The 19,515-nt window shown below is 39.8% G+C and overlaps 1 protein-coding gene across 2 annotated transcripts in view; it reads left to right on the top strand.

Annotated features, from left to right (window-relative positions):
• Positions 1-19,515, top strand: part of ZNHIT6 (zinc finger HIT-type containing 6) — a 109,475-nt gene that overhangs the window by 6,955 nt on the left and 83,005 nt on the right. For both annotated transcript variants that reach the window (XM_062191648.1, XM_062191647.1), the window contains exon 5: positions 173-276. In XM_062191648.1, coding sequence (XP_062047632.1) covers positions 173-276 — 104 coding nt within the window. The remainder of the gene's footprint in view (positions 1-172; positions 277-19,515) is intronic.

Genomic DNA, 19,515 nt, shown 5'->3' with positions numbered 1-19,515 from the left:
ATGAGGTTTTTTTTTTTTAATTTTTATTTGAGAGGCAGTGGGAGACACATGTATATGTGTATGTACATGTATCTGTGTATGTGTGTGAAACATGGTAAGTAATGGTTTTGAACATTGTATTACTTCTGACATTTAAAGTGTTTTAAATTTTAAATTTCCAATTGTTTGGCAGATGTACTTTTTGAAAAATCGTGCCCGAAGGCAAGGTATTAATCTAAAACTTTTACCCAATGGATTTACCAAGAGGAAAGAGAATTCAACATTCTTTGATAAAAAGTAAGTTTCTAGATTCTTTTTTAGTGTATCAGTTCTGATTTGACAGGCATTTCCTTTAAGGCTTGGTTTGTTAGAGAATATTGCTATCCAATGCATGATCTCTAGATTTACAAGATAACTGTGGTAATTGCATGTCACGTGACTCATAAAATTTTGGGCTTGCATTTTATGAGTGTGTTAATAATGTTAACAGAAAATCATCAGGTGTCTTATGACATGTGCTTGTTGTGATTTAATTTTAGTAGGCATGAATTGGAGTTTGTAAAAACTCCTCAGTGATACCAATTGTTTGGAAAACATGCTTTGAGTAGCATTGCTCTAGAACACTGAAATTTGTCCATTGGAAATAAACTGTTTCTGAGAATTAGGATACCATGAGAATATTTGAGGGACTTTATTGATAAAGTGGTGAGTTTAAGTTGGAACAGTTCAGGCCGGCGCCGCGGCTCACTAGGCTAATCCTCCGCCTTGCGGCGCCGGCACACCGGGTTCTAGTCCCAGTCGGGGCGCCGGCTCTGTCCCGGTTGCCCCTCTTCCAGGCCAGCTCTCTGCTGTGGCCCAGGAGTGCAGTGGAGGATGGCCCAAGTTCTTGGGCCCTGCACCCCATGGGAGACCAGGATAAGCACCTGGCTCCTGCCATCGGAACAGCGCGGTGCGCCGGCTGCAGTGCGCCTACCACAGCGGCCATTGGAGGGTGAACCAACGGCAAAAGGAAGACCTTTCTCTCTGTCTCTCTCTTACTGTCCACTCTGCCTGTCAACAACAACAACAAAAAAAGTTGGAACAGTTCAGCTTATATCATCCTTCCTACATTTGTCAACGATAACTTGTTTGTAGATGCACAAATTGATTTCTGGCATTTCTATTCTGTTTCATTCGTCTGTCCATCTGCTTTTGTACAGTACCAGGCTGTTTTGATTATAACTGCCCTGTAGTTTATCTTTTAAATCTGATATTGTGTTGCTTCCAGCTTTGTTTTTGTTGTATACCATTGCTTTAGCTATTCGGGGTCTCCTGTGTTTCATTTGAATTTCAGCATCATTTTTTCTATATCTTTAGAAGAATGTCCTTGGTCTCGCATTGAATCTGTAAATTGCTCTTGGTAATGTGGACATTTTGATGATATTAATTCTTCCAAACCATAAACATGGAAGATTTTTCCATTTTTTTTAATTGTCTCTCTTCCTTTCTTTAATTTTTTTTATTTTTATTTATTTATTTATTTATTTATTTTTTGACAGGCAGAGTTAGAGAGAGAGAAAGGTCTTCCTTTTCCGTTGGTTCACTGTTGATTTCTATCTTCATTCCATTGAGGTCAGAGAAGATACATGGTGTGATTTTGATTTTTTTTTTGAATATTCTGAGACTTGCTTTATGGCCTAGTATGTGGTCTACCCTAGAGAAAGTTCCATGCACTGGTGAGAAGAATGCGTATTCTGCATCTGTAGGATGAAAATTTCTATAGATACCTGTTAGGTTCTTTTGGTCCATAGTGTCGATTAACTCTGTTTCTTTGTTGATTTTCTGTCTAGTTAATCTGTCCATTACTGAAAATGGAGTATTGAAGTCCCCTATACTGTAATATTGGAGTCTATATCTCCCTTTAGATCCATTAACATTTGTTTTAAATATCTAGGTGCCCTGTAATTAGGTGCATATATATTTATAATAATCACATATTCCTGTTAAATTGATTCCCGTAATCATTACATAGTGGCCTTCTTTGTCTATTTTAATAGTTTTCTTGTTAAAGTCTATTTTGTCTGATATTAGAATGGCTACATCAGCTGTTTTGGTTTCTGGTAGCATGGATTTCCATCTTTTCAGTTTCAGTCTGTGGGTATCTTTGTTGATGAGCTATGTTTCTTTTAGGCAGAAAATAGATGGGTTTTGTTTTTTAATCCATTCAGCCAGTATGTATCTTTTTCCTGGAGAGTTGGGGGCATTTACATTCAAGGTGACTATTGATACATAATGACTTGGGCCTGCCATTTTCCCCTAAGTATTCCTATTGTTTGCTTTGGATTTCCTTTGTACTTCTGTGAGATTTTTTTACCTTTGCTTTTTTTTTTTGACAGGCAGAGTTAGACAGAGACAGAGAGAAAGGTCTTCCTTCCGTTGGTTCACTCCCCTAATGGCCGCCAGGGCCGGCGCTGTGCCCATCCGAAGCCAGGAGCTAGGTGCTTCCTCCTGGTCTCCCATGCAGGTGCAGGGGCCCAAGCACTTGGGCCATTCTCCACTGCCTTCCCAGGCCACAGCAGAGAGCTGGACCGGAAGAGGAGCAACCGGGACTAGTACCCGGCACGCCGGCGCCGCAGATGGAGGATTAGCCAGTTGAGCCATGGCACCGGCCACCTTTGCTTTCTTTCATGGTGACGATCATGTTTCTGTGTTTCTCTGTGTAACATGTCCTTAAGCATCTTTTGTAAAGCTGGGTGGGTGGTGACAAATTCCTTCATTTTCTGTTTGTTATGGAAGGTCTTTATTTCACCTTCATTTGTAAATGAGAGGTTTTCAGGGTACAGTATTCTGGGTTGACATTTTTTTTCTCTTAAGACTTGGACTATATCCTGCCCGTTTCTCCTAGCCTGTAGGGTTTCTGATGAGAAGTTATCTGTGAATTTAATTGGAGATCCTCTGAAAGTAATCTGGCATTTCTCTCGTGCACACTTTAGAATCTTTTCTTTATGTTTTACTGTGGAGAGTTTGACTACAGTGTTTCATGGTGAAGATCTTTTCTGGTCATGTCTGTTAGTAGTTCTACATGCTTCCTATACTTGGACGTCCCTTTTTTTCTCCAATTTGGGAAAGTTTTCTGTAATTATTTCACTAAAAAGGCCTTCTAGTCCATTCTTTCTCTCCTTGCCTACAGGAACTCCTAAGACCTATATGTTGGGTTGATATTATCCTATAGATCTCTACCACTGTTTTTAGTTTCTAATTTCTTCTTTTTTTGGGTCTGATTGTAAAATTTCCAGATTTGTCTTTAACTCAGATATTCTTTCTTCTGCCTCACCAAGTCTGTAGTTAAGGCTTTCCACTGCATTTTTCTTTGTTCTATTGAATTCTTCATTTCCAATATTTCATTTTGATTTCTCTTTAAAATCTCAATTTCGTGGGAAAATTTTCATTCGTGTCATGTACAGATTTCTTTAGTTCATGAATTTGCTTCTGATTAATTCTACAATCAATTTTTTTGAATTCTGTTTCTGGCATTTCCTCGGTTTCCTCATCTTCATATTCTAGTATTGAAGTGTTTTGATGTTTTGAGCACATCATATTGTCTTCCTTATTCTTGTTTCTTGAATTGTTACATGTATTATTAGGCATTTGTGGTGATTCTTGTTTTTTTTTTTTTTTTTTTCCTGTGATGGCTTTCATCTTTGAACTATGCCTCTGTGGCTTACAGTACAATGTCTGTTGTTTCAGTGAATACCCAGAGGCTGTGCTGGGTGTGGTCATGGAGCTCTGTTCAGTGCTTCAAGGTGAGGGGAGTTGTCCATTTTGACACCCAAGTTGGGCATGGTGAATCTTTTTTTTTTTTTTCCTTTTAGCAGAGGGGAGGCTTCCTCAGCTCTGTTGGCATAGTCTCACACCACCTCCTCTCCTCAAAGGAGACCAATACCTGGGCGCTAGCCCCAGTGGTTACAGTTTTCATCCATGCTGTCACAAGAACCACACAAAGGATTTGTGTAGCCCTCAGTATGATCATAGATCCTGCTGCAGTGACCCTCACCAGGTAATAAGGAAGCTCCAAGCATGTAGAGCCGCCAACAGTGACTGTCCAAAACCTGGGCCACACCCTGTGCTCTCCCACACAGCCACAGTGCTTTCATAGTCCCAGCACACAAGGCTCCCACAGTCACGAGCTCCCAGCCCTCTGTCAGTTCTCCCAGCCAGACTTAGGCATCTCCTGTCAGTTGGTGGGTGTGCAAACAGGAGCTGGCACAACTGGTTGTATATATCCAAAAATGGCACATGCCCTCTCTTGGCTAGTTACAGGATGCTAATGCTGTGGAAAGGGAAATGTACCCCCTTTTTTTTCTAGGTTAGCAGGTACACTGTCACCCATAGTGCTCCAAGCCGGACCCCTGCCAGGCTCTTCCTGCAGCTTTATTTCCAGTGGCTTAGGCTACTTCAGTCTGTTTCACCTCACTCCACAGCTGGTGCTGAGGCTCTCAGCTGCTGGGGTCCTGAGTTGTGCACGTCCACCCACTCCATGTAGGTCCACAGTGCCCCTCTAAATTTTTTGGAGTTTCCTCTGCCATTTTCTCTCTAACTCTTACGTGTGACTGTGGTCTCTCCACTTTTTTTTTTTTTAAACAGTCTTCCCCTAGACTAGAGCAGTAAGTTCCCTCCCTATTCCACCATCTTGACTCTCTCTTCCCTTGTCATTTTCTAAACAACACAGTATAACAGCTATTCATATAGCATTAATTATAAGTAATCTACAGATGTTTTAAAGTATTCCAAAAGATAAGCATAGGTTATATAAGAGACTAAAGCATCCATGAATTTTGGAATCCTTGGGGGTCCAGCAAATAATGTCCATTGAATCCCAAAGGAGTGTATTATGATTAGCCAACTAAATTATTGGATAATATCTTTCCAAAATCAAGATTGTAGGTGTAGAATCGGAAGATTTAAGGGAGTCTTTTTGCTCTTCAACCTCTTAGTAATTATGGGACCTTGATCAAATTACTTTATTTCTCTGAACCTCATCTTTGTGAGCTATTGGTTGGGCTAGATAAACTCTAAGGTTCTTTCACAGTTTTACTATCCAAACATAGAAAAAACAGCTATCAGAATTATGATTATTCTAATAAAACTTCTGTCTTTTCAGAATATGTTATATAATTAGAAAATGATATTTTCCATTTATTTTATGTGTTTAAATAAATATTTTCAATAATGATTTTCCCTTTTCCTCAATGGCTTCTGTAAGTAAAATAATCCTTTCATTTATCAAGTACAAGATGATTCCTTTGTGTATTTTGAAACTGATATATTTAGAAATTGAAATAATTTATTTGAAATTTAGGGTGACTGTTATGTACCTTCTCAATTATATGTTCCTGTTTTATGATGGAAATCATTCACTGATTATCATCTGAGATTAGTTTTGGTACTAAAAAGCATTTAGTCTCAAGTGTAGTGTTTTTATGACTCTAGATGCATGAATAGATTGATAAACATGAATGTTTATGGAAATTTCTCTCAAGAATATTACACTCAGCATGTATTCTGAGTTTGATAACGAAATTAGTATCTTCTGTTATTTTGGACACCTCGGGTCTCTGAAATGGCAAATCAAGCTGTTCTTGCATTAATCTTTTGATCAAGAATTAACAGTGATTTGGGGATGGTTTTCTTAATGTTCTTAGCTTTTTCCTAAAGGAGCATTATTAAGTTGTTGGCTTCTTTCACATTTGTAAAATGGACTTCATGATAGCTTCCTTAGCCTTTAACTATATTATTTCACCTACGTAGTTAACTAGCATAGAAGAGGAAATCAATATATAGAAGCTATATATATATTCATCATAAATTTTTAAGGGAAATAATAATTGTAATTCCACTATCTACCTTTTGTAATGTTTCCTTCTAATCATACTTTTTCCATTTACAAATAATAAGGGAAAGAATGACATTAAATCTATAAGTAAAAACATAAAAAGTTGTATAATTCCCCAGATTAAGTATTATTTTTATGAATAAATTCACATACTTTTTTTTCTGTGGCTAGATTTTTCATTTAAAGATGTATCATGAAGTAGTAGTCCAACCAGAACTGTATCCTAATTTATTTAATACTTCCCATATTTGTGACTATTTTCTAGTTTCTAGTTATTAATTCTGTAGCAAACATCTTTGAACAAATTGTTTTGTGTGCTATCATAACTTTTTGCTATAGGGTCAATTCCTAGAAAGTAGAATTACTGTGTTCCTTTTTACTTTTGAAAGAAGCGCCCCTTAAAAAAATAACAGTAACACTTTTATTCTCATTATAAAAGTATGAGGGCTTCTTTCTTTGTGTATTGTCAGAATGTATTGAATATCTTTGATTATTAGTGAGATTGAACTCTTGAAATTTTTATTCCTTGTTAAGAAATGCCTCTATACATGTCTTGCAGTTTTAAAAATTTTGGTCTATTACATTCATTGTAAATGTTTCAACCAGTCTCTGTATCCTTTAATTTTGTCTTGTCATTTTTGGTCCTTTTAAATAGTTGTTTAAAAAATTCTATATAATAGAGATAGTAAAATGGAATGATTAGTGATACAAATTGGAATCAGGCTATCTGAATTCAAACTTTTGATCAACCCCTTCCAAGTTATGTGGGTTTTTTTTTGTTTTGTTTTTTTGGTTTTTTTTTTTTGGACAGGCAGAGTTAGACAGTGAGAGGGAGACAGAGAGAAAGGTCTTCCTTTTGTTGGTTCACCCCCTAAATGGTCACTATGGCTGGCGCGCTGCGCCAATCCAATGCCAGGAGCCAGGTGCTTCCTCCTGGTCTCCCATGCAGGTACAGGGCCCAAGCACAGGCGGAGGATTAGCGAAGTGAGCCGCGGCACCAGCCAAGTTATGCGATCTTAAGCTAAGCTACCTAGGTGATTTATTCCTGGGTTTCTCCAGTTCCAGAGTAGAACTATTAATACTGATAAACTCAAGGGATACTAGTTTTCGTCTCCATTTCTATCATGTGGTGTGAAAAATCTCTATTTAAATAGCTCTTTACTAACACCTTTTTAAAATATTGTTGCTAATTTGAAAGGCCAAAGTGTTATTTTGCTTAACTTGCTTTCATTTAGTTGCTTGTGAGATGAAACTATTGTGCATGTGTTTAAAATAATCCAAAGTAAAGTTTTTGACTTAATCCAATCAGTGTGATGAGGTAATGTTCATTCAAAGAGCCATACTGGGGTTTGGTTCAGTGAAAAATAAATCAAATCCACATAACTGAATCACTCCATTTATTGTTAAATTGCCCATTTTTAAGTGGAAAATGATTTTTGCTACTAACTAAATATTGAATGGCTGGATTCAGTGATGAGTTCCCAACCGTGTGAAGGTTAGACTTTAAGTTGCTGGCTAACTGAATGATAGTCCACGTGGAGATTGTTTTTAGTGTGTCCCAGTATTTTGCTTATTCTTGTTCAACATTTTTATCATTGATTGGGATTAAGGCTTCTCTTTTTTTGACACTATTGACATTTTGAGGCAGATAATTTTTTGTTGTTATGCACTGTCCTATACATTTTTAAGGTATACATTTTAAGGTTAACAACATTCTGGCCTCCACTCAGTAAATGCTAGTAGCACACACAAACCCATACTCCTGTGTGACAACAAAATGTGTGCAGATATTGCGAAATGCCCCTGAAGGGGGCAGAGTCATACTGTTTGACATTCATTGATTAAGATGAATACAGAAGACATACTAGCTGAATTTGTGGTTATATTTTCTTGGGCCAGATAATTAATATAATGTATGACAATCAGAATTACAAAAAAAATTTACTTTTTAAAATGTGGTACATAATAGTGAAAAAAATATATTAAAAAAGAAATACCACGTGCAGAAATGGAAAAGCTGAGACTCAAACCAGCACCTACATGGGTTACTGGCATTGTAGGCAGTGGCTTAACCTGTTGCACCACATTGCCAGCCCCTAAATGATACTGTTTCTGCAGTAGAACTTGCAGATGTTCGCTTTATAATGGGTGGATAGAGACTGTAACCTGGCTTACTCAAGTTTCACCATCAAAGGAGTTGTGAAAAAAATCTTTTTATTTCAGAGATTTGGGGATTTTTAAATTACTGGTTTGAGATTTTGGTCTTATAATATATTCCTACTCCAATATCCAAAACTTTTTTGAACACACATGACACCACAAGTAAAATATATCACAGCTGATCAGATATGATGGGATGCAGTCAAAACACAAATGCACTAAAACTGTTGTGTGTATGAAGCATAAATGAATTTCCTGTTTAGATTTGAGTCCTAGTCCCAAGATATTTTGTTATATATATTCTAAAATCCAAAAAAAAGGTGAACTCTAAAGCCCTTCTGGTCCCACATGTTTTCTTTAGGGCATACTCAAGTGGTACTGAGATTGCCCAAGGTATTAACTTTATTCTTCATGTGCTTAAGCAGCTTGAACTTCAGTGTGGTCAAAAACTCAAATGGAAATTGTTTTTAAATTTAAATGTTCTGATGGTAACTCTTAACTCTTGAGAAATCTTAGTGAAGAAATCTTTGTAGTTTGTGTAACTTTCCTGTAAGTATTTCCAATAAAACGTTTAAAAGTTTAAATTCCCCCATTTGATATGTGATTGAGCTATTGTGCCTGAATTACCTCTTTATAAGCAAGTGACCAGTGCAGAAGACACCATAGGCACCTTAGAATAATAGGTTCATTCTAACCCAGGTAACCTTTATGACTCTGTATCTCCTAAAATCATGTGCAAATGAAAGTGAAGTTTTCAAATAAGAACTGTAATTTTCATCGAATCATCAAGGTGGTATGTAACAATATGGGAAGTCAAAAATGTGCTTAATGGGGCCGGTGCCGTGGTTCACTTGGCTAATCGTACACCTGTGGTGCCAGCATCCCATATGGGCACCGGTTCTAGTCTGGGTTGCTCCTCTTCCAGTCCATCTCCCTGCTGTGGCCCAGGAAGGAGGTGGAGGATGGCCCAAGTGCTTGGGCCCTGCACTCGCATGGGAGACCAGGAGGAAGCACCTGGCTCCTGGCTACGGATCAGCGCAGCTCCGGCTGTAGCGGCCATTTGAGGGGTGAACCAACGGAAGGAAGACCTTTCTCTCTCTCTCTCACTGTCTATAACTCTACCTGTCAAATTTTTTTTAAAAATATGCTTAATGGAAGTGAATTTTAGAGGACTAGTGAATTTGCAAGAATGTCTTAATGGATAGCTTTAATGGACAAAGGAAAGTTAAGGGATGCTTAGATTGATTTTTTGTGTGTGTTAAAAAAATAGATATGCTTGTTGAGTAGACGACTCCCTTGAACTTGTTTTGGAGCATATATCAAGCTACTTCTCTAAAATAGTGGCTGTTTCAGAATAACTCCTTTATCTTTTTGTAGGGCTTATAATTTTATGTTTACCTTCACCTAAAACTAATCAAAAACTGTTGAAAGGGGGCAGATGTTGTGGCACTGTAGTTTAAGCGGCTGTTTGATGGCCCTATCTCATTTCAGAATGCCTAGCCTAGGTTTGAGTACACCTCTGCTTCTGATCCAGCTTCCTGCTGATATGTACCCTGGGAGATAGCAGAAGATGGCTCAAATACTTGGGTCCTTGCCACCTGGGTGGAATTCCTAGTTCCTGGCTCCTGGCTTTGGCCTGACCCAGCTCTGACTGGTGTAGGCATCTGAGAAGTAAAGCCATTAGATGGAAGATCTCCCTTTCTTCAAAAAAAAAAATAGTATAATAAACTTTTTAAAAAGACTGCTTGAAAGAAATACGTAAGATATATGTGAAAAAAATTTAAACTTTACTGAAGAAAGTGCCTTGTTGATACTCATTATTGTAGAAGTAACATTTATTTTTAAATGATTTTTGTTAAGTCAGTGTGATCTTAATCAAAATATCAGTGGGATTCTGTCATTTTTGATTGAGATTACTTATTTATATATTTTAGGGAAAGGAAGGGCTCATGACAAAATGAAGTTCATTTTGAAGTGTAACATAAAGAAATTGGTACAGAATAAGATAGACCTCCTGCCTTTGCTCCCTCAGTAATGCTGGTCTTTTGAGAAGAAAAAGACTTTTATTCTGGCCAGTCGGGAGGCAGGAGAAATTACTCACATCTGCCTCCCTGACCTGGCAGCTTAGGAAAATCTTTATGGAATAAATAGGAGAGAAACAAGTTCTGATTGGAGGGGTTTGGAATCAAGCCAGCATGTTAACATGGACTTTTAATTCCGGATTTCCATGTTAAAGGGACCACTTGGCTTTTGAAAGTGGTGTGTTTAAGTGCCAGGACTGTCCTGTTAAACTTGGTTCCACCTGTTAGATTTTCCTTCTGTTAGATTTTCCTTTGTACATGCCCAGGTTATGGGACATGTAGTTTTCTATTTATGCATGGACATGTCTTAAAAAGCAGTGGCTTAATATGATCAGAGCCATTATTAAAGTGTAACAGGGACTTTCAGGAAAATGGATTGAGTTTGGGGCATCAAGTGAGCATTGGTGAAGCACCAGTCCAATATCAGAAGTAAAAGGAAATACCTAAAAAAGAAGAGTAAGAGGCCATAGAAAATAATTTTTTTTAAGATTTATTTATTTATTTGAAAGGCAGAGCCAGAGAGAGAGAAAAAGAGAGAGGAGAGAGATCTATCAGCTACTCCCCAAATTGCCGCAATGGCTGCAGCTGGGCTGGTCCAAAGCCAGAAGCCAGGAGCTTCTTCTGGATCTCCCACATGAGTGCAGGGATCCAAGCACTTGGGATCTGCTTTCCCAGGCATATTAGCAAGGAACTGGATCAAAAATGGAGCCACCAGAATTCAAACCTGAGCTCATATGGAATGCTGGCACTGAAGGTGGTGGTTTTACCCAATATACCACAGCACCAACCACAAAATACTAGGATTTTTTAATATTCTTGAAGAGAAGAAACATCCAGCAGTCATAGTGGAAAACAGTAACTAAATTTATTTAAAATTTAAGAATTTTGCATGGCAAAAGAAACACTATCATAAAGTAAGAAAAACAAGCTGAACCAAAAGAATCTTTAATATATATGACAAAGAGGGCATCTGTATTAATTAGAAAAAAGATTTGGGGCCAGCGTTGTGAGGTAGAAGGTAGTCACTACATTTGAAGCCATCGTCCCATATGGGTGCTGGTTTGGGTCCAGGCTGCTCCATTTCCAGTCCAGCTTCCTGCTAATGTCCTGGGAAAAGCAGCAGAAGATGGTCCCCAGTGTTTGGGCCTCTGCCACCCATGTGGGAGACCTGAGTGATGCTCCTGACTCCCGGCTTAAGGCTGGCTCAGCCCTTACTGTTGTGGCCATCTGGGGAATAAGCCTGTGGATAGAAGATCTGTCTCTCCCTCTCTCTCTGTAACTCCTGGCTTTCAAATAAATAAATAAATAAATATTTTTTAAAAATTATCTCTTTCTGGAGACCAGGAAGTCCAGGAGCATGGCTCCAAAACCTAGTTCGCTTCTGGTGTCTTTGTGCCATAACCAGCTAGAGACACCACATGGTAAGAGAGAGGAAGAATGATAGATTGCGTCTTCCTCCCAAAAATCTACGAATGCCATTATGAGACCATGAGACTATACCTTTATGACTTCATCTAATCCTAGTTGCCTCCCATATGCCCCATCTCTACATATTAATGTGAATTCGTGAATTTGGTGATTAAATTTCCAACACATGAATTTCTAGGGGGATGAATAACTGCTACCAGAGGAAAATTGGGTAGAAGGAGACAGGAAGGTCAATTTTGCACCCTTTTATACCTTTTAAATTGTAGGCCATGTCCATGTATTGCTTATTTTAAGAATAAATTAAGTACATTTAAGAAAATAAAGATTCAGCAGAACCATTACACATTTTTAGTTGTAAATTTTTAAGGTTTATTTATTTATTTATTTATTTATCTGCATGACTGTCAGAGGGAGAAAGAGAAACAGATCTTCCATCTGCTGTTTCACTCCCCAAATGGCCACAAAGGCCAGGGCTAAGCCAGGCCTACCTACATCTTTATTTTCTTAAATGCACTTTACTTATTCTTTTTTTTTTATTATTTATTTATTTTCTTGTTTTTTGACAGGCAGAGTGGACAGTGAGAGAGAGAGACAGAGAGAAAGGTCTTCCCTTTTTTGCCATTGGTTAACCCTCCAATGGCCGGCGCAGCCCGCGTACTGCAGCTGGCGCACCGCACTGATCCGAAGCCAGGAGCCAGGTGCTTTTCCTGGTCTCCCATGCGGGTGCAGGGCCCAAGGACTTGGGCCATCCTCCACTGCACTCCCAGGCCATAGCAGAGAACTGGACTGGAAGAGGACCAACCGGGACAGAATCCAGCACCCCAACCGGGACTAGAACCCGGTGTGCCGGCGCTGCAGGCGAAGGATTAGCCTATTGAGCCGCAGTGCCTGCCACTTTATTTATTCTTAAACAATTCATGAACATGGCCTCCCAAGTGCTTGGGCCATCCTCTGCCATCATGCTAAGTGCATTAGCAGGAAGCTGGACCAGAGGCAGAGCAGCCAGGATGTGAACTGGCACTCCGATATGAGATTCCCACATTGCAAGCACAACCTAACCCACTGTGCTGCAACACTAGTTCCTGGTTACAAATTTAACCTTTTTTTTTTTTTTTTTGAAAGGCAGAGTTAGTGAGAGAGAGAGAAAGGTCTTCTTTCCGTTGGTTCACCCCTCAAATGGCCGCTACGGCCGGCGCGCTGCGCCGATCCAAAGCCAGGAGCCAGGTACTTCCTCCCGGTCTCCCATGCGGGTGCAGGGTCCAAGCACTTGGGCCATCCTCCACTGCCTTCCCAGGCCACAGCAGAGAGCTGGACTGGAAGAGGACCAACCGGGACAGAATCCAGCACCCCAACCGGGACTAGAACCTGGGGTGCTGGTGCCGCAGGCGGAGGATTAGCCAAATGAGACGCGGCGCCAGCCCACAAATTTAATCTTTAAGAAGTATACTGACACTATATTATAAAATTCCATTTTTTAAGCTGCACTCTTTATCACTTGTGCTTAGTTTTTATTTGTTTTTGTTTTAAAGATTTATTTATTTATTTGATAGAGTTACACAGAGAGAAGGAGAGGCACAGAGAGGTGTCTTCCATCCACTGGTTCAATCCCCAAGTGGCCACAAGCACTGGAGTTGGGCTGATCTGAAGCCAGGAGCCAGGAGCTTCTTCTGGGTCTCCCACGTGGGTATAGGGGCCCAAGGACTTGGGCCATCTTCTACTGCTTTCTCAGGCCATAGTAGAGGGCTGGATTGGAAATGGAGCAGATGGAACACGAACAGGCACCCATATGGAATGCCAACACTGCAGGGAGTGGCAGCTTTATTTGCTACACCACAGCACCGGCCCCTATGTTTAGTGTTTTGGGAACCTGGATATCAAACTTGGAAATTGTTTTGGTTGTGCTGGGATAACAAATCTCATTTGGTTGTGTAAGTCCCCCATGTTATTTTCCTGTCTATTTTGGTCAGACTTCAAATACGGAAGTAGTATACTTTAACTTATCAATTGGAAGCATGAATTTGACTAAGGAACCTTCCACAGTAATACAAGTTGAGTATATCACCTGGAATGCTTGGGACTATAAGTGTTGAGATTTCAAAGTGTTTCACATACTTTACTGAAAGATCACCTCTAATCAGGAAATCTGAAACCTAAAATGCCTTAAAGTTTCAGATTTTGGAGGATTTTGGATTTCAGATTAGGGATTCAACTTGTATCGTGAATTCAACTCATGGTTTTGACTTTTTGTTGTCGACTAACTGTTCCCTACAATGGGGCCCTGCTTTTGACCTTTTTACCTGTTTCTTCATGATCTTGACCTTCAGTTCTAAGCAACCCAGTCCTTCTGTTTACCATTCTTCTACTCTTTTAGTTTAGAACTAAGAGTTCGCAATCCGTCTTTTTTTTTTTTTTTTTTTTTTTTTTTTTTGACAGGCAGAGTTAGAGAGAGACAGAGAGAAAGGTCTTCCTTCCATTGGTTCACCCCCGAAGTGGCCACTGAGGCCGGCACGCTGCGCTGATCAGGAGCCAGGTGCTTCCTCCTGGTCTCCCATGTGAGTGCAGGGCCCAAGCACTTGGGCCATCCTCCACTGCCTTCCCGGGCCACAGCAGAGAGCTGGACTGGAAGAGGAGCAACCGGGACAGAATCCGGCGCCCCAACCGGGACTAGAACCCAGGGTGCCGACGCCACAGGCAGAGGATTAGCCTAGTGAGCCGCCACACCAGCCTCAATCCATCTTTGACCAGAGCTCTTTAGCTTTCCATGTGTGTCTTTTGCCCATTATTAAAAAACAGTGTGAATTATTATTTATGACCTTCAGTCCTGTTTTAGAAGCTAGCCACTAGATGGCCCTCTTGTAAAGAAATAACAGATCTTCTACAAATTTTTGTTTTTGGATAAAATTACAGCATTCTAATTATACTGCATTATATATATATATTAATGTCAGTTGTAGCTGTGTAAGTAATTAAGAAATGATGAATTTATTAAAGCATGGAATGTGAGGTATCTTAGAAACACTAGTATAGTCTTGTCCTTTCCTACACACTGACTTTAGATAAAAGCAAAAGAAAGTGAAGTGACAGGTTTGTCAGTTGTGTTCCTGGAGGGACAAGTGGATTTTGCAGTGAGCTTTTGGAGGATTACATAATAGGTGCTCAGTACAAACTTACTGACTGACTGAAATGTTTGGCCCTGTGGTTTCTCTGCTCTAACAATGATGGAAGAATTTGAAAGCAACAGCAAGGACATTGAAAAACAGTGTGAAAGAAAGAAGTTTAATGGGTCCCCAGACAGGGCTTTATGTAGGGTTGTGGCCACGCGGTCAGTGGTACAGCAGTTTCTGTGACAGCAACATCACAGAGAGTGCACCTTTCCACTGCAGCACCTACACAGCGTTTGTGGAAATGGAAAAAAAAAAATTAATCCATACTCTTGATCATCTTGGGGTCCCCAAACTGTTTCAGTTAGGCAAGTCTTTTTTTCCGTCACTTTCTGGTTCTTCATGCTATGCCTCTTGATTGTGTCCCTCTCTTTCTGCTTCCTTGACTGTAGTACTTATCAGCTATATTCTGTGCAGGTCTTTCGTGTCTCACCCAGGATTGCTGGGAGACTTCTGAGTGTTCTCTACCTTCCTTACCTCAGTCACTTGCATATACTGCTACTATGTACATCTTTCTAAAAAACATGCTTTTACTCCAACAGTCACTTAGAATATTAATGATGCTGTGCCTATAGGCGTCATGAGTTGTGAGATAGCCTCCATTGGCTGTGGGCAGAATTGCTGTTAGGTGAAATTTGTCATGGCCTTTCCTGGTTTTTCACTGTCTGCTGCTCTTATGTGTTGTCCCATGTACCCTATAATGTGGCCTAAAGCTTACTCCTTCTCCCTATCTCCCTCTCATTTGAAATTGCTGCCTTACAGGAAGTTAGAGATCAAGTATTTCAAGTATTTTTAGTATATTTGCTGCTGAAGCGAGCACATATTTCAAGTATTTTTTACCAAGAAAAATAATGCATGTTTTCAGGGTATTTGCTTTTTAAAAGAGGAATAATAATATAACTAATTTACCTTGAATGTTTAATTTTTGTTAAACATGACAAAATTTAATCTTTATGTATATAGACTTTTCTCATTGCTTATATTTCTTTGCCTGTTGCCTTATCCTGTAAGATGGTAACAATAATAGTGTCAGTTGTATGTATATAGCAGTTATTAATTTAGATAGCATATCAGAATTAACTGTGCAGCAGTTTCAGAATGCAGATACATGAGGGCTGTTGCTGTGGTGACGAGGGTAAAGCTGCCCCCTGCTTAGCCCAGCTCCAGCTTTTGCAGCCACTTGGAGAGTGAACCAGCAGATCGAAGATCTCTCGCCATGTTTCCCCCTCTCTCTGTAACTATGCCTTTCAGATAAATAAATCTTAAAAAAATGCAGATACCTGGGCTTGCCCAACAAAATTGCTAACCCGTTGGGCCTTAAGACATCTCTATTTTTTTATTTTTATTTTTCTTAAAGACTTACTAATTTATCCGAAAGATTGGGGTGGGAGGAGTGAGAAATCTTCCATCTGTTGGTTCACTCTCCAGAAGTTTGCAACACTTTGGGATGTGCCATATCAAAGCCAGGAGCCAAGAGCTTCTTCCAGGTCTCCCACTTGGGTAGCAGTGGGCCATCTTCTGCTGCCTTTCCCAGGTGCATTAGCAGGGAGCTGGATTGGAAATTCAGCTGTGGTATAGTGGGTAAAGCTTGTGTCTGCAGTGCCAACATCCCATACAGATTCTAGTTCAAGTACTGGCTGCTCCACTTCCTTTCCAGCTCCCTGCTAGTGTACCTGAGAAAGCAGCAGAGGATGACCCAAGTGCTTACGCTCCTGAACCCACATGGGAGACCTGGAAGATGCTCCAGCCCCCACTGTTGCAACCATCTGGGCAGTGAACCAGCAGATAGTAGATTCTCTGTCTTTCCCTCTATCTCTGTAACTCTACCTTTCAAAAAATAAATCTTTTAAAAAAAAGGAAAGAAGAAGAAAAGAAAGAAGGAAATGGAGCAGATGGAACACGAGCCAGTACCCATATGGGATGCCAGTGTAGCAGGCAGTATCTTTACCTGCTACACCACAGTGTTGACCCTGAAAGACATCATTTACTTATTTTTTTTAAAGATTTATTTATTTATTTGAGAGACAGAGTTACAGAGAGGGAGACAGAGAAAGAGGTCTTCCACCCTCTGGTTCATTCCCCAAGTGGCTTCATTGGCCGGAGCTGAGCTGATCCAAAGGTAGGGCCAGGAGCTTCCTCCAGGTCTTGTACTTGGGTACAGGGGCCCAAGCACTTGGACCATCTTCTGCTGCTTTCCCAGGCTCATCAGCAGTGAGCTGAATCAGAAGTGGAGCAGCCAGGACTTGAACTGGTGCCCACATGGAATGCCAGTGCTGCAGACAGAGGCTACACACCACAGCACTGGCTCCATAGACATCTTTATTTTTTTAAAAAGCACCAGATCATTTTGACATTTACTTCTACTGGAAACCAGTGACTTATGTGCTTATAAGTCACTGACATTCTAAATTAATTCAGTCAGTGGGGAGACATGCTGGTAAATTCTTACAGCCTATTATAGTTAATGCTCTGAGGGGTTACGCAAGTAGCACAGAGGAGGGCTCATTGCCTCAGCCTTGGGGTGGAAGAGTGTCATTCACTGAGAGCAGAGGACAGGACAGACTTTCCTGGAAGGGGAATTTTTTTTTTTTTAACTTTTATTTAATGAATATAAATTTCCAAAGTTCAGCTTATGGATTGCAATGGCTCCCCCCCCCCATAACTTCCCTCCCACCCGCAACTCTCCCCTTTCCCACTCCCTCTTCCCTTCCATTCACATCAAGATTCATTTTCAATTCTCTTTACATACAGAAGATCAGTTTAGTATATATTAAGTAAAGATTTCAACAGTTTGCCCCCACATAGCAACACAAAGTGAAAAAATACTGTTGGAGTACTAGTTATAGCATTAAATAACAGTGAACAGCACATTAAAGACAGAGATCCTACATGATATTTTTTAAAACTTGATTAATTTTCTATGCAATTTCCAATTTAACACCAGGTTGTTTTTTTTTTTCATTTTCAATTATCTTTATATACAGAAGATCAATTCAGTATATACTAAGATTTCATCAGTTTGCACCCACACAGAAACACAAGGTGTAAAAATACTGTTTCAATACTAGTTATAGCATTACTTCACATTGGACAACACATTAAGGACAGATCCCACATGAGACGTAAGTACACAGTGACTCCTGTTGTTGATTTAACAATTTGACACTCTTGTTTATGGCGTCAGTAATCTCCCTAGGCTCTAGTCATGAGTTGCCAAGGCTATGGAAGCCTTTACGGTTCGCCGACTTTGATCTTATTCCGACAGGGTCATAGTCAAAGTGGAAGTTCTCTCCTCCCTTCAGAGAAAGGTACCTCCTTCTTTGATGGCCCCGTTCTTTCCACTGGGATCTCACTCGCAGAGATCCCTGGAAGGGGAATTTGAGCATACTTTTGAAGCAGAAGAAACAGTTTTTTGTTTTGTTTCTGAGATTGATTTATTTATTTGAAAAAGTCACAGAGAGAAAGGGAGAGATAGAGATCCTCCATCTATCAGTTCACTCCCCAGGTAGCCTCAGTGGCCAGAGCTGAGCTAGACCGAAGCTAGGAGCTTCATCCAGGTCGGTAGCAGGGTCCCAAATATTTGGCAGTCCTCTGCTGCTTTTCCCAGGCTATTAGCAAGGAGCTAGATCAGAAGTGTAACACCAGGGATGTGTACTAGCATCCATATGGAATGCCAGCATCACAGGTGATAACACCTGCCCAAAAGTCTAGGATTTTACCTAGGCAGAGGGAAAGAATGATCTGGCAGTGAGCATATCACATGCAAAAGCATAGAGCAGCAAATTTCGAAGGTCACTAAGTAGTTTGGTGTTTCTAGAGCTGGAGTGGGAGTTATTGAGTGATAGGAGATAGCCTGAGAGAAAGGCTCACTATGCTAGGGAATTAAGGTAGAGTCATATTCTGAGCAGAAAATCTTCTGTTCTTACAATTGGTCCATATCCAAATATGGATCCCATTATGGTCTGTCCCTACGTGATTTCCTTGTCAACTAAACGTACCCAGGTTAGTCATTCTTCTAAATCCCAGACTGTCTTCCTCTTACCTATTGCCCAGCCACCTGTGAAAGTACACATGATAGCCCATCTTCTCCCCATGTCTCCTTTGCATGAGTTCCTGTAATACATATTTTCTCCATGATTAATATGAAACAGATGCTGGCCAGTGCTGGTATTCATTTTTGGTGTGTGTATATATATACTCTGTTTTCTATGTTCTAGTGTTTCTTAAAAGGGACTCTGTTGGCATTTGAAATTGATGATTTGTTATTATTATGTAGGACTTCACCAGTACTATAGAGAGACTAGCATTCTTTGGCTTTCCCTACTAAATACCTCAAGCATTTAAAAAATTGTTAAATTTCCCAGCTATTTCTAGAGGGCTCCACTCCCATCACCCCACTGCAAACTGAGGACTGTTTTAAGTGCTCAAGTATTTATCAGTTATTTGAAGCACAGTGTTCTTTGTCATTTCAGCCTTTACCTGCTACATCCTTTTTCTTAATGTACTATCTACTGAAGCCAGTACCACCACATAGTTAACCTGTTTCCTATAATTACTATGTAGTGGTAGTACTAATTTTTTCAAAAGGCTAGAGATATATAACTGGAACTTTTCAGTATTTTCACAGTGATGTGAGACATAAAATTATGGCTTTCATTTTCCTAAATTCTGGTCATGTTAATCCATACTAAGTAAATGATCCTTTGTATCATGCTTCCAAAAATACTTTATCATCTGTCCTAATAAAGTAGATTATTTTTCTGTGGGATAATTGTGTTTATTTTGAAAAGCTTTACATTTTCATCTTTAAATACATTTCAAAAGATTAAATGCT

The sequence above is a fragment of the Lepus europaeus genome, chromosome 5 (assembly GCF_033115175.1).
Source record: "Lepus europaeus isolate LE1 chromosome 5, mLepTim1.pri, whole genome shotgun sequence".
NCBI classification, from domain to species: domain Eukaryota; kingdom Metazoa; phylum Chordata; class Mammalia; order Lagomorpha; family Leporidae; genus Lepus; species Lepus europaeus.
The sequence above is the reverse complement of the archived record's forward strand: the minus strand, read 5'-3'. Positions and strand labels throughout refer to the sequence as shown.